The sequence below is a fragment of the Somniosus microcephalus genome, chromosome 1 (assembly GCF_052327205.1).
Source record: "Somniosus microcephalus isolate GS21.2 chromosome 1, FLI_Smic_1.0, whole genome shotgun sequence".
NCBI classification, from domain to species: Eukaryota; Metazoa; Chordata; class Chondrichthyes; order Squaliformes; family Somniosidae; genus Somniosus; species Somniosus microcephalus.
The window spans coordinates 386,389,935-386,405,099 of NC_140987.1; the positions used below are offsets into that span (position 1 = coordinate 386,389,935).

General features: G+C 45.3%; 1 protein-coding gene across 1 annotated transcript in view; it reads right to left on the bottom strand.

Annotated features, from left to right (window-relative positions):
- Positions 1–10,505: 10,505 nt before the first annotated feature.
- The window catches only part of rbmx2 (RNA binding motif protein X-linked 2), a 33,061-nt gene continuing 28,401 nt past the window's right edge, over positions 10,506–15,165 (bottom strand). Inside the window, exon 6 of the mRNA XM_085997061.1 lies at positions 10,506–14,832. Within this exon, the coding sequence (XP_085853187.1) occupies positions 14,177–14,832 (656 nt within the window). The 3' untranslated portion in view covers positions 10,506–14,176. The remainder of the gene's footprint in view (positions 14,833–15,165) is intronic.

A 15,165-nucleotide genomic window follows, 5' to 3' on the forward strand; every position in this document is an offset into this window, starting at 1 on the left:
AAGGACATCCAGGTCTCGTTGCACTTCCCCTTCTCCCAATCTATTGCCATTCAGATTCAGATAATAGTCTGCCTTTCTGTTTTTGACACCAAAGTGGATAACCTCGCATTTATCCACATTATATTGCATCTGCCACGCTTCTGCCCAATCACCCAACCTGTCCAAATCATCCTGGAGTTTCTCGGTATCCTCCTCGCAGCACACACGCCCACCCAGCTTTGTGTCGTCTGCAAACTTGGAGATATTACATCTAGTTCCCTTATCTAGATCATTAATGTATATTGTGAATAGCTGGGGTCCAAGGACCGATCCCTGCGGTACCCCACTAGTCACTGCCTGCCACTCGGAAAAAGACCCGTTAATGCCTACTCTCTGCTTTCTGTCCGCCAACCAGTTCTCTATCCAAGTCAATACCTTGCCCCCAATCCCATGTGCCTTAACTTTACATGCTAATCTCTTATGCGGGACCTTATCGAAAGCCTTTTGAAAGTCCAACTACACCACATCTACTGGTTCTCCCTTATCTATTTTCCCAGTTACATCCTCAAAAAATTCCAGTAGATTAGTCAAGCACGATTTACCTTTTGTAAATCCATGTTGACTTTGTCCGATCCTGTCACTGTTTTCCAAGTGCTCAGCTATTACATCCTTTATAATGGACTCTAGCATTTTCCCCACTACTGATGTCAGGCTTACCGGTCTGTAATTCCCCGCTTTCTCTCTACCACCCTTTTTGAATAGTGGGGTAACATTAGCTACCCTCCAATCCATGGGTACAGTTCCAGATTCCAGCGAATTTTGGAAGATGATCAGCAATGCATCTACTATTTCTAGGGCCACCTCCTTAAGTACCCTAGGATGTAGATTATCAGGCCCTGGGGATTTATCGGCCTTCAATCCCGTCAATTGCCCTAACACCATTTCCCTACAAATACTGATTTCTTTCAGTTCCTCCCTCTCATCAGACCCTATGTTCTCCAACATCGCTGGGAGGTTATTTGTGTCCTCCTTTGTGAAGACAGAACCAAAATATGCATTTAATTGGTCTGCCATTTCTTTGTTGCTCAAGAATTTTTTTCAAAAAGACTTAAAAATACATAAATAAATCTGACCCTAACACATCCCAGTTATACTTATTAAATTCAACCGTAACAAAATTCCTAACAGAATGACTTAAGAACAGTGCTTCTCAACATAAATCACCTTCCCTTCACCTGTGGCTCTTGGAGTTGACAGATTTGCTGAGCCTCTGGTCATGATCTACCCCTCTGTGGAATGTTCATGGAGCTGGGATTCAGTGTTGCTGCTTCTCAAGGCAGCAAGGAATGCTATTAAGAGGCAGGGTATCCTATACAACATGTGAAGGGACCTTATTAGAAGTCAACTATGTAATAAAACTATTGACCGGTTGTTGTGTCTCAAGGGGTTTTATACCTTTACCTATATAACAATTAAGAAGGACTCCGGGTGGAAAGTTTAGTTAACGGCCATTTTATTTACAATGTGCTTCTTCACTCAATGCACTACATTTCCCATAATGCATTGCAAATCACCACTATGGTATCCCATGTGGGACAATTCTAATACACATTCAAAATATACAACATATTTCCTCCCCCTTAAAATAGAATGTCCACAAAACAGAATAACTGAAAATGACTAACTTTGGAAGAGAGGGTAGACTGCCTCTACATTCCGCTAACCCTGGGGATTATTCTGCCACATGCACACAGGTTAGCACTAACTGTAACTAAGGCGCTCTGGAGGCTACCTTTCTTTTTGGGGGTAACGCCTAGTCTCAGGAGCAGGCTCTGGCTGGCTCTCCCGTGATCCTGCAGGCGTGGCTTCCTCCCTCGATGGCACAAGAGTGGATGGTGCCACCATCTCAGGGTCGGACGACCAGTCCCTGCTGGAGCCCCCAGCAGGTCCTTGATCCTCTGTTTCTTGGGTTACCTGTGGTGACTGTCTTGGCAGTAACTGGTCTACATGCCGTCTCCATGTTTGGTCGTCTCCAGTGCGGACTCGGTATGAAACAGGGCCCGTCTTTTGAATGACCGTAGCCGGGACCCACCACTCCGGGGTGGTGTAGTTACGCGCGAGGACTTTGCCCCCCCACCACAAAGTGTCGTTCTTTGGACATCTGAGCTCATCTGCTGACTTGATCCTGCTGATTGGGGTGCACCACTGCTTCTGTGGACGTTGGCCTCAGCAGGTCAAGGCGTGTCCATAGCTGCCTTCCCATGAGTAGGTAAGCAGGAGATGCTCCAGTCATAGCATGAGGCGTGTTTTGGTATTTCAGCAAGAAAGCATTCAGGCGCTGCTTTAGAGGAGCATCACTTCTTGCCACTTTCAATGCGTGTTTCAGCGTTCTGACAAATCTCTCCGCCAATCCATTTGTGGATGGATGATGAGGCGTGGAGCATGTGTGCTGGATTCCATTGCTCTTGAGGAACTCCTCCATCTCCTGGGATGTGAACTGTGTTCCATTGTCGGTTACGATCTGCTCCGGCAGACCAAATCGCCCAAACATCTCTCTCAGAGTCTCAATGGCTTTCTCCGTAGTGGTAGTGGGCATTACTGCAACCTCCGGCCATTTGGAATGGGAGTCCACCGCGACCAGGAACATCGCTCCTTCCACTGGTCCCGCGAAGTCCAGATGGATCCGTTGCCACGGTGTCGCCGGCCATTCCCATGGATGCAGTGGCGCTGCTCTTGGCGTATCCCTGGTTGTCTCGCATGATGGGCATGATTTTGCTTCAACTTCAATTTCATGATCCAGACCGGGCCACCAGAAGTAGCTTCGTGCCAGCTCCTTCATCCGGACAATACCACAATGTCCTGAGTGCAGCTCGTTGAGGACATGTTTCTGCAGCTTTGGTGGTATGATCACTCGCATGCCCCAAAGGAGGCATCCTGACGTGACAGACAACTCCTTCCCTCTTGACAGGTAAGGTAGGAGCTCAGGTGGTGCGTCTGACACCCGTGATCCGTCTCCTCGCATCACCCGATCCAGCACCTTGAATAGCGTAGGGTCCACTCTGGTCTCTTTCTTGACCTGCCGGGCCATGACAGGGGCATTGCTCACCATGTCAAAGTAGAAAATCTTCTGCTCACAGCCGTCAGAGGGCACAGGCAGCGGAAGTCTTGACAATCCGTCCGCATTGCCATGTGCTGCTGACCTCCGGTATTTGATGTTGTAATTGTGAGCGCTTAACATCAGCGCCCAGCGCTGCATCCTGCCAGGGAGGGTATTCCTGTGTGTGGACCAAAGATCGATGTCAGAGGACGATGATCCGTCAGCAAGGTGAATTTCCTTCCGAACAAGTAGTGATGGAACTTTTTGATTCCAAAGATGATGCCCAAAGCCTCTTTTTCGATCTGCGGGTATTTCACCTCCGCCTTGCTCAGGGACCTTGACATGAATGCAATCGGCTTCTCTTCGCCCGAGGGAAAGATGTGGGACATGACCGCGCCGACGCCATAAGGCAACGCGTCACAGGCCAGCTGAATCTGCAACGACGGGTCAAAGTGCGTCAACACTCTGGGGTCAGTCAAAGCTGCTTTGGCTTTCTTGAATGCAGCTTCGCACTCCTTCGTCCACGCCCAGGCCTTGCCCTGACACAGCAACTCATGTAATGGCTTCAACAGTGATGCCAGCTGTGGAATAAACTTTCCATAATAGTTCAGGAGACCTAAGACTGACCGCAGCTGGCCGACATTTGTAGGTGCAGGAGCATCGGCAATGGCTTTCACTTTCAACGGTGCTGTGTGTAGGCCGTCCGTGTAGATGACATGGCCTAGGTACTCCACTGATGGCTTGAAAAATTCACATTTGTCCTTGCGAACGCGTAAGCCATATTCTTCAAGTCTTCCCAGTGTCTTCGTCAGGTTCTGCAGATGCTCGTTGTCGTCCTTTCCTGTGACAAGAATATCATCGAGATAACATTTTACCCCTGGAATGCCGCTTAAGATCTGGTCCATAGCCCGCTGAAACAATGCTGGTGCTGACGTTATACCAAAGGGTAGGCGGCAGTACCTGTAGAGGCCCTTGTGGGTGGTGATGGTGAGATACTTCTGTGAGTCCTCTTCTACATGCATCTGCAAGTAGGCTTGGCATAGATCAATCTTGCTAAACTTCTGACCGCCTGCTAGACCCGCGAAAAGATCTTCAATGATGGGGAGGGGGTACTGTTCAGCTGAGAGCACAGGATTCACTGTTACTTTGAAATCTCCACATAAGCAAACCGCGCCGTCACTCTTCATCACTGGTACCACGGGCGTGGCCCACTCACTGTGCGAAACCGGCACCAGGACCCCTATCTTGACCAGACGCTCCAGGTCAGCCTCCAGCTTTGGTCTGAGGGCGTAGGGAACGTTCCTGGCCTTCAGGAATCGTGGCTGGCTGCCAGGCTTCACCTTGAATTTGACCGTAATCCCCTTCATACTCCCCAATTCTCCATCAAAGACAGCCGCATGCTTTGTCAACACTGCCGCTAGCCCCGCCTCTTCGACTGACACCGCATTCACTTTTTTCCAATTGATGCGCCATCAATTACTCAAAAGACTGAGGTTAAGCGAGTAACAACCAGGCTTTTATTAACTAAAGAATGAAGGTCCAGTCTCGAGTGGTCGACCCGTCCAGAATACTAAGGGACTGGGAGGTAGTCACTTATATACCTGGAATAGTGGGAGGAGTCAGCCGAGGCATGTCCAGACCTGTACCTAGTGGAATACACATACACATACAGACAGGTATAACAGTAGTTTACCACACCAATCCAGATGAATTTTCTCCAACCATGGCCTGCCCATCAGGGATGGATAGTCACCCTTAACCACGTAAACTGGCAGCATCACGGTTTGTCCATTAAGCTCCACCTTGACCTCCGTCTTACCCAGCATTGGGACTGTTTCCCCAGTGTAGATCTTTAAGATGAGCTTGGCCGGCGTCAGTAATAGGTGGTTCAGTTTTTCTTTGAATAGCTTCTCTGAAATCAAGGAGACAGCGGCCCCCGTATCCAGCTCCATTTTGACCGGTATTCCCTCTAGTAGTGGAGTGACTCCATAGCCTAATGAGCCTCCATTCACTGTTAACACATGGAGATTCAGCTCCCCATCAGAGTCTGTGTCACTGTCTTCCTGTTCTTGTTTCACCATGTGTAGGTTTTCTTTTTAGAACACCAGTTGGATGTGTTTCCTTGTTTGTTTTTGTGTGTCTCTGTGTAGGATTGTTTGCGCTTTGCCCTTTACACACACGTTCAATGTGTCCTTTCTTTTCACATTTCCGACAGGTCAGGTCTTTACACCAGCAGTCAGATGGCTGATGACCTGACCTTCCACATCTGTAACACTCTCTGGCGCCCCTTGCATGCTTATCCGGTGTAGCAGCTACCCTGTGCACTCTTGTTGCAGCCCCCAACAGCTGTGCATCTTTAGCTGCTAACTCCATAGACACAGCGAGCTCCACTGCTGATTTAAGCGTCAGTTTGTCAGTCGTGAGCAAGTGCTTCTGTGTTGCTTCACATCTTAATCCACACACAAACCTATCATGGACAGTGTGATTTAGAGTTTCACCAAACTCACAATGCTCAGTTAGCTTCTTTAGCACTGCAACATATTCGGCTATGTACTCACCCTCCCCTTGGTTTCGTTTGTGAAACCTGAACCTCTCGGCAATCAGCAGCAGCTTGGGTGCGAAATGTGTTTCCAAAACTTCCACAATCTGATCATATGTCTTAGCGCCGGGCTTATCCGGGTGCATCAAACTCTAACAAGCCAAATGTTTTTGCTCTGATCACACTGAGGAATGTCGCCACTTTCACGTCATCTTTAATGCCATTTGCTGTCACGAAAAATCCGAAACGCTCTGTATAAGCACTCCATTGCTCTGCCGTTTCATCAAATGGTCCAAACGCTCCGGTTAGCATAGCCATTTTGTTATTTTTTTTTTTTTTTTTTAAATCTTTACAGTCCTTTTCCTCCACTTTAAAAAAATTTTTTTAGTCCTTTTCCTCCACTTCATTTCACTGTATCGTTACTCTCCCCCTTCTTATTTGTGTAACACACGAACCGCCACCTTTACGAGGCGATTGCATCAGCACTAAACTGTGGGCGCGCCATTAAGAAAAGACAGGAACTTCTTACTTTAAACATCGCCAATTCCAGTGCAAAGTGATGCGCAAGTCTGTCGGCCTCGTCGCCAGTTTTGTTGTGTCTCAAGGGGTTTTATACCCTTACCTATATAACAATTAAGGAGGACTCCGGGGTGGAGAGTTTAGTTAACGGCCATTTTATTTACAATGTGCTTCTTCACTCAATGCATTACATTTCCCATAGTGCATTGCAAATCACCACTACAGTATCCCATGTGGGACAATTCTAATACACATTCAAAATACACAACACCGGTTAGCTTTCTTTTCCCCCCCACTTCCTCGGCAGCTGAAGGCACAGCCAGCAATGGTGAAGCGATTAAAATTGGGGATGCGCAGGAGGCCAGAATTGGAGGAGCAGATATCTCGGAGAGTTGTAGGACCGGAGGAGATTACATAGTTGGAAGGGGCGAAGCCATGGAGGGATTTCAAAACAAGGATGAGAATTTTAAAAATCGAGGCGTTGCTCAACCGGGAACCAATGTAGGTCAGCGAGCACAGGGGTGATGGGTGAACGGGACATGATGTGAGTTAGGACACGGACAGCCGAGTTTTGAATGAGCTTAAGTTTATGGAGGGTGGAAGATGGCCGTCCGACCAGGAGTGCACTGGAATAATCAAGTCTACAGGTAACAAAGGCATGGATGAGGCAGGGATGGAGTTGGGCGCTATTACGGCGGAGCGGATATGTGGTCAGAAGCTCATCTCGGGCTCAAATACATCAGAGAAGCATCAAATATCATTACATGACAAATACTAAACTGCTTAGATCATCTTCCAGATTTGCACAACATACAGTGCCTCCTTTTTCCAGACTTAAAAGGCTTTGCAATAATTAGGTTTAATATAATCTGCAATTATTTGCTGTTGGACTGGCTATCATTTCATCCAGAAACAGCTACACAAAGTCAACAATCTTGTACCTTTTATATTGTGTGAATCAGGTACTCCTCATTTTTATTCCTTTGATACACTAAGTGAATGTAAAATGCAAAGTCTCAACACAAGGTTATGACATTTCCATGGAAGCTAAAAATTAATCTCAAAAAGTCATGAAGCTGATACAAAGAGTTGTAATCCGGTGATGGGTTGTACAACCAATGCACCATTGTCACCAGATGTATTTATCCTTCTTTCATTTTTCAAATCCAGCATTGCTTTTTGCTTTCCAAGTACTTACTAATGTGTTTTGTTTGAACATACGTTAGAAAACATATGCTTCATTGGATGTTGATGAATATCAAATTAGCATAAGTGCTTTTAAATGTCAGGTTCTTTTCTGCACAAGTCTACATAATGTGAGGAGAATCTCTTTTTACATAATTCTCACAGTGAGATACAACATTAAAGGGACAGTCTCATCAGAAGAACACTTGACAAAAGAGCTCCTTGCGATGAGAGCACATTGAAAAAGGAGACTCAGGAATTGGGATCACTTCAAAGAGGCAGGTCTCATGACAAGAAGCCATTCAAAAATGTTTACAACAAAAAAAACTCTCTATTGTTTTCTTTAAAAAAAATTGTTCCAACAATGAACTCTGAATGTGCATTTTATTGCCCTAGACAGTAGAGGGCCCAGACTACATTTGGCCTCAGTGCCCGAGCTAAGGAAGGGAAGAAAAATCAGCCACGGTTCCCATTCCTGACCATTATCCAGTGACCCTCTGCTGGAAAGTGAGCATGTTGTGGACAGGATCAAGCATGACCAAAGCCATGGTGCAACAAGTCGAATAGTAAGCTGACAGGTCAAAGCAGTTGCCATTTGGGTGAGGTACTGGAGGACTTTCGAATCCTGTGGAACTGTATCCTAACATGGGTCAGCGGATAAATATGCAAGACTACGTCATATTTTTTAAAACAAGTTAGGGTACAGTTTCCGCTTTGGGCGCAATTGCCGATGCAAATTGCGCACGTTTTGAAAAGCGTCCTCCCACCCCCCGAGATTCCACTCAAACATGGGCAGTGTTTTAAAACGTAATTTAAAAAAAATTTACTTGAAAAAATTTGCCTTCATATATTTAATAAAAGTGGTAACTTGGTGAAGTTTGATTAAAACAGTTGAAAATAGGTTTATCACAAAAAATAAATATTTTTAAGCAGTGTCAATCCACCACCCGAGTAACCCAATTCTAAATTAGCCCTAGAAATAGTAGATGCATTGCTGGTCATCTTCCAAAAAATCTATAGACTCTGGCACAGTTCCCATGGATTGGAGGGTAGCTAATGTAACCCCACTGTTTAAAAAAGGTGGTAGAGAGAAAACAGGTAATCCTGACATCGGTAGTGGGGAAAATGCTAGAGTCCATTATAAAAGATGTAATAGCAGAGCACTTGGAAAACAGTGACAGGATCGGACAAAGTCAACATGGATTTACAAAAGGTAAATCGTGCTTGACTAATCTACTGGAATTTTTTGAGGATGCAACTGGTAGAATAGATAAGGGAGAACCAGCGGATGTGGTGTATTTGGACTTTCAGAAGGCTTTCGATAAGGTCCCGCATAAGAGATTAGCATGCAAAGTTAAAGCACATGGGATTGGGGGTAAGGTACTGACTTGGATAGAGAACTAGTTGGCAGACAGGAAGCAAAGAGTTGGAATAAACTGGTCTTTATCCGAGTGGCAGGCAGTGACTAGTGGAGTACCGCAGGGATTGGTGCGAGGACCCCAGTTATTCACAATATATATAATGATCTAGACGAGGGAACTAGGTGTAATATCTCCAAGTTTGCAGATGACACAAAGCTGGGTGGGCGTGTGTGCTGTGAGGAGGATGCAGAGAAACTCCAGTATAATGTGGATAAATGTGAGGTTATCCACTTTGGTGGCAAAAACAGGAAGGCAGATTATCTGAACGGCAATAGATTGGGAGAAGGGGAAGTGCAACGAGACCTGGGTGTCCTTGTGCACCAGTCGCTGAAGGTAAGCATGCAGGTGCAGCAGGCGGTTAAGGCGGCAAATGTTGGCTTTCATAGCGAGAGGATTCGAGTACAGGAGCAAGGATGTCTTGCTGCAGTTGTACAGGGCCTTGGTGAGACCACACCTTGAGTATCGTGTACAGGTTTGGTCGCCTTATCTGAGGAAGGATGTTCTTGCCATGGAGGGAGTGCAGCGAAGATTCACCAGACTGATACCTGGGATGGCAGAAATGACGTATGAGGAGAGATTGGGTCGATTGCGCTTATAGTCGCTGGAGTTTAGAAGAATGAGAGGGGATCTCATTGAAACTTATAAAATTCTAACAGGACTAGATGCAGGAAGGGTGTTCCCGATGGCGGGGGAGTTCAGAACCAGGGGTCACAGTCTAAGGGTAAGGGGTAAGCCATTTAGGACAGAGATGAGGAGGAATTTCTTCGCCCAGAGAGTGGTGAACCTGTGGAATTCTCTACCACAGAAGGCAGTAGAGGCCAATTCATTAAATATATTCAAGAAGGAGTTAGATATATTTCTTAAGGCTAAAGGGATATGGGGAGAAAGCAGGGACAGGGTACTGAATTTGGATGATCAGCCATGATCGCATTGAATGGCGGAGCAGGCTCGAGAGGCCGAATGGCCTACTCCTGCTCCTATCTTCTATGCTTCTATTACTGAAAGAGCAAGATACTGCAAATGCTGAGAATCTGAAATAAAAACAGAAAATGCTGGAAATACTCAGCAGGTCAGGCAGCATCTGTGGAGAGAGAAACAGTTCTGAGAAAGAGTGTCCAGTTCTGACGAAAGGTCATTGACCTGAAACGTTAACTCTGTTCCTCTCTCCACAGATGCTGCCTGACCTGCTGAGTATTTCCAGCATTTTCTGTTTTTATTTTAATGACTTTTATAAAACTATTTTCTAGTTGTATTGGGGTACATTAGTCAGTTTCTTGTTAAATTAAAAAAAATCACATTTAAAAGCTTTAAAAATGTACCTTAGTGTCCTTGCGCCCAAAAGAACCAGGTTAACTTTTATAGCCTCCCCGAAGGCTTGCAAACGAGCGCAATTAGCGGAAACCCCGAATGATGATTAATTCACCCTGGGGGCGTGGCCAATTCTGTTAGTGGCTTCCAGTGCGATGTTTTTAAAACGAGCGCAAAAGATTGCGAAACTTGAGTTGCGCTGAACGCTTAAAATTCCGATCTTTTGTGCAATCGAGCAGAAACTGCAGCCCGTTATCTTTAAGCCTGTGGTAAAATTAACAGAGGTAAACAGAACTCAGGAAATTGATGGAAGCCCACAGAACGACAAAGCACAACAGCAACACTCTGCTGTCATTTAGTAGCACTGGCTCCAGTGGGATGGGCAGGTACATGGGAGACAGCAAATTTTTAGGAAGTATATAGATTTGTAAAATGATTCATCAATGAAATGCCGGTGTTTCAACAGTTTTGACAGCTAGTTTATAACTGTATTTAATAGAATTTGTCACGTAAAAAGAACAACCACTTTTCCTTAACAGTTTTTTTGAACAAAACATACGTTTTTAAATAAGTATATATCCTGCCTCAGCATCTCCTGTTACAGTGCAGGAGCCGTTTTGAATACACTTTATTTCGGGAGCAGATAAAACAATAATTCTGGGCTTGGCTAACTTGTTACAGGGCTTAATGTAAAAGGTGCTTTGACACCACTGCAGTGCAGCCGACGGCAGATTTCCCTGTATTATAATGTAAATGATCCAACATTTGTGTAACTGACAGCATTATAGACCCACCAACATGTGATTCTAAGCATCATTAATTTAGTTCAGTAAATGTCAAGGAGTCATGCTTGCAGTCTGGATCTCTGCATTGTACAGCAGAGCCCGGCACCCGGAGACTCACTCCTAACACAGAATGGAAAAGCAATCAGGGGCAGTCACTCTCCTCAAATAGGATCAAAATCCAGTGAAGCGAGCCAGAAAAATGGACCATCATGAATTATTCAATTTTTAATCATCTGAAAGTGAACCACTAAATAAATGCACATCTAACAATCAAGGACAATACGACTCTACTACAAACAAACACCCAAATCAGTGGCAAAGTGCCAACGGCAGGGGGCACAATTTTAATTCCTTCCATGTCACTGTGGGCAACCCCTGGGAGGGGAGGGAGACTCGGAGGTAGGCGGTGCGTGGTTCAAGTGAACCAGGGAGAAAAGTTGCAAAATGTACTGGATAAGTCCTTCTGCAGCCAATGAATGGGAATGAGAATCCTCGCCACTCCTGGGCACTGATCCTCCCTCTGTGTGCTACTGCTTTTCCATTGGAGGGCCAATAGAAAGGGACACTCATTTTCCACAAAAATTGGGTCTGCTTTGGTTAGTTTTATGGGGTGATTTGATGAAGGTGTCTGCAATTAGGAAGCAATAGGACAGAGTCGACTGAAAGACTGTTTCCTGTGGTGGAAGGATTTCGAAGAAGACATAGATAGAAGATTAAATGCAAGAAATTTAGGACTGATTAGGAGAAACTTTTTTTTTTTTATAAACACAGAGGGCTGTGATGCTGTGGAATGCACTACTGGAGTTAGTGCTTGAAGCAGAGACAATGTCAACATTAAACAATAGGCCAGGTAAGTACAGGTAGACTATCCTTTATCCGCACTTCCGAAAACCTCTAAAAACCGAAAGTTTTTTCGTGGAGCGTAAGTCGTGCGCATGACATGACTCGAGTGGTGCCAAACATGACAGGAGTGGTCCGGGAACTCTGCCTTTCCCTGTGAGCAGGGCAGAGGTTCACAGAGTTCCCTCCTGGGTAGGAGATTGCAGACCGAGCCGGGCAGTGTGAAGGAGGTACTGGGAGAGTGAACCCAACAATACAGATAGTCTTTTCTCCGCCACCCCCCCCCCCCCACCCCCGGACCTGATTTGCGGGCCAGCTTAGTGCAGGGGTCAGCCGATATCCGGCTTTCCCACAACTGGTGGCGGCAGTCGGGCCCCAGACCCCCGCTAAGTCAAGGAATTCAGATATGGAGCAGGGGGAGCCGGAAACCTCAATCTAACGGCAGAAATCAGCAGCCGTTTTGTTAGGTTTTTTTCTTCCCCTAGCATTTTTTTTAAACAGTCAGGCTATGGAAAGAGTCTCTGTAGCTTAGCAACAGCTTCAGAGACGCTTCCAAGGCAGGGCCCGAGTGTTTACAAGCTGTTGCTAAGCAACAGTGTTTGTTGTCAGATACGGAGATGAAAACCTTCTGAAAGCCGAAAAATTCCGAAAACCGAAACACAGCTGGTCCCAAGGTTTTCGGATAAAGGATTGTCTACCTGTAGTTTAAGGAAATTGGGATAATGTGATGTGGGAACAGGGCAGTCTCATGGGATTAGGACTGTTGTTTGGTGTAAAGGATAAACACCAACGTAGATTGGGTAGGGCCAAATAGCCTGCTTCTGAGTTGTAATTTCTATGTAATGCCTCTGAACACTTTTCCTGGTACCCATGAAAAGCTGGGAGCTGGAAGTAGACACCTCCCGTATATCAGAGTGCTGTCTGACATTGGGAGTGCCCCGGATCTGCCCCCGATTACACGCTGCTTAAAACTCGGCAGTTGCTGGAATCTCAAGTGAAACAATTTTTCTACTTCCTGTTGAAAGGTTCAGTAATTGGAAAACCAGTTCAAAGCTGGAGTTCAAGCAACCTACCCAGCCTAACTTCAGCCTGGCAACAGCCCTGTTCAGATGCACCTTAAAAGGTACTTTCGTATTAAAAGTTGGGAGTCCAAGGAGGGTAGCATTTAAACAAGAGACCCACAACCTTCATGCACCACTGTTTGCTCAGCCAACATTCACTTTTAAGCATGGACAGGCAAGAACTTGACCCAAGACCAGTCGAACAGGCCTCAGGCATGGCCTTGATGGAGACGAGAAACAATAACATTGAAGAAGTCAGGAAATATAAATGCACCTTGAAATGTCATTTCACTTGAATCCTCTGTAATAAATGGTGTAGACAGCAGCATCTTTTGATGAAGAGTAGCTTATAAGCCCTTGATAATGCTATTCTTACAGTAAGATCACAGGAAGTAAATAACCCGTTGTTCCTGCTGGTCCAAACCCTCTAATCCTGGAGATTCTCCATCGGAAAATATATCAACAATGACAGACGATGAACAATTCGAAGGAGTCAAAAACGACAGAGGTTTTCCACAGTTGGTTCGAATATTCTTCACCCATTCCTGCCATTGTCTTTTTATAAATATGTTGCACACCTAAAACCCTTTGAGGACAACAGTGACATCCCTACATTAAAATCAAACATGGAACAATTTTCTACTGAAATCGGTATTACGAATATCAAAAATGTGACTTTAGAACACTGTTAGAAATGTACAGAATTCAGTGGATAAATGCACTGCCTGCGTGGAGCTGAAGCATGTTTGACCAATAAGGGAGCTCAATCCCAGGTCATTTGAGTTAGTCGATCTCAGCTGGGTGGCAGTGGGGATACTACAATTGCTTCAGTGTCCCCTGGGCTAGGGGAGGAAGAAAGTAATTTTAAAAATGAGCTGGCATTCTCACTGCTGACTGCCCTCCAGTGACTCCTGTTGGAATAGGCCTGTGTGGGGACGTGGGGCAAGAGCAGGATCGAGCTTGGCTGCGATGCCCTCCCATCACTTAAAAGCCTATTGGCACTCACTGCCTAGCTTCACACATGAAGAATGGCCAGCTATTGAAGTACTAGAGGATAATCAGTGCGCCAATAATCAAACCCCTGCTTATGTCGGCACCTTCTAGACAGGGAGAAAATTAGAAAAAAATTACTTAAATGCCAATTTTTACACAGGTTATCAGATAGACATTTTGAAAGATTATTAAAAAACGATCCTTCAGCACTTAAAGGAGTTTTGCATGTTGCTTGATATTCTCCATTGCAAAAATACTCCAAACATAGAGAAATAGTTAAAAAAAAAAAACAGGCTGCAGGAAAGCAGCAAATTTCAGAATGATGTCTTTATTTCTGGTTATTAACTGCTGGGGCTTAAGTTCATGGATTGAGATAAAACCTTGAACTATCAACTTGGCTTCAGATGGCGAGATGAGATTAGGTTTACCTGCAGAAAGCTTCTAATTGCTCAGTTTCTTCTATGATCACTGTCTCTGTGATTGTCTCTTTCCTTGTAATGGCTGACTTTGTCATACTCATTTCTCCTCTCTTTATGCTTGATGCTGTCACAATGTGAATCCCGCTCTTCTCTCTTATTGCGATCGTACTTCCTATACTTGTCTCGGTCATCATACTTGCTGTCAAACCTCTCTTCTTGCCGCATTTTCTCTTGTTCACTCTGCCTTTCCTCATCATATCTCACCTCCCTCCCATCACTGTGAGTGTACCTTGGGTCTCTCTCCGACCTTTCATTGAAAGATCCTCTGCCATTTTGATCATCTCTTCGCCTTTCTTCTCTCTCCGAGCTCCTAGACTGATTCCTCTCGTTCCATTTCTCTCTGTTTCTCATTTCATCAGCTCCATCCGAGTGTTTCCTTCCATCTGTTGTTCCTCTTTGTTCATTCCTGCGGTTCACACTGCAATCCTGAGGAGAGTCCCGGTTTGTATTGGCATATTTCTCATATCCCGCATCCTCCCTTTCCCACTTGACTCTCGCAGGGAGTGGAGGTGATTGGTTTCGGCCAGAGTTCTTGGCCAGTTGCTTGGAGCCTCGCTCCTCCGCCTCCTTCTTCTCCAGCTTGAATTTTTTCTCCTTTTTCTCTCTCTTTTTTTTCTTTTTCTTTTCTGGAGAACAAAAAAATGTTCTGGTGAATTCTGTGCTCATGAAGAGGGGCGATGTTAGCCCCAAGAAATGGAATTATTCCTCTTTTCAGCGCCCACTCAGTATCAAGTATTCTCAGGCAGGTATAGCACAGTAAAACTCTGCCTTCTGTGCCAACCTCAGGAGACCACCAGCGTGATCATTCCATTTCTCACACTGGCCATCTTTGTAACTTTACTGACTGAGATTGCCAATTCATGCTGAGTTAAGAGGCCCTTTTGTGCAGTGCTTCATTACGCACTAGGAACTGGATTGAGACACATTTGATGCAGATCTCTCTCAGACAGTGCTGACAG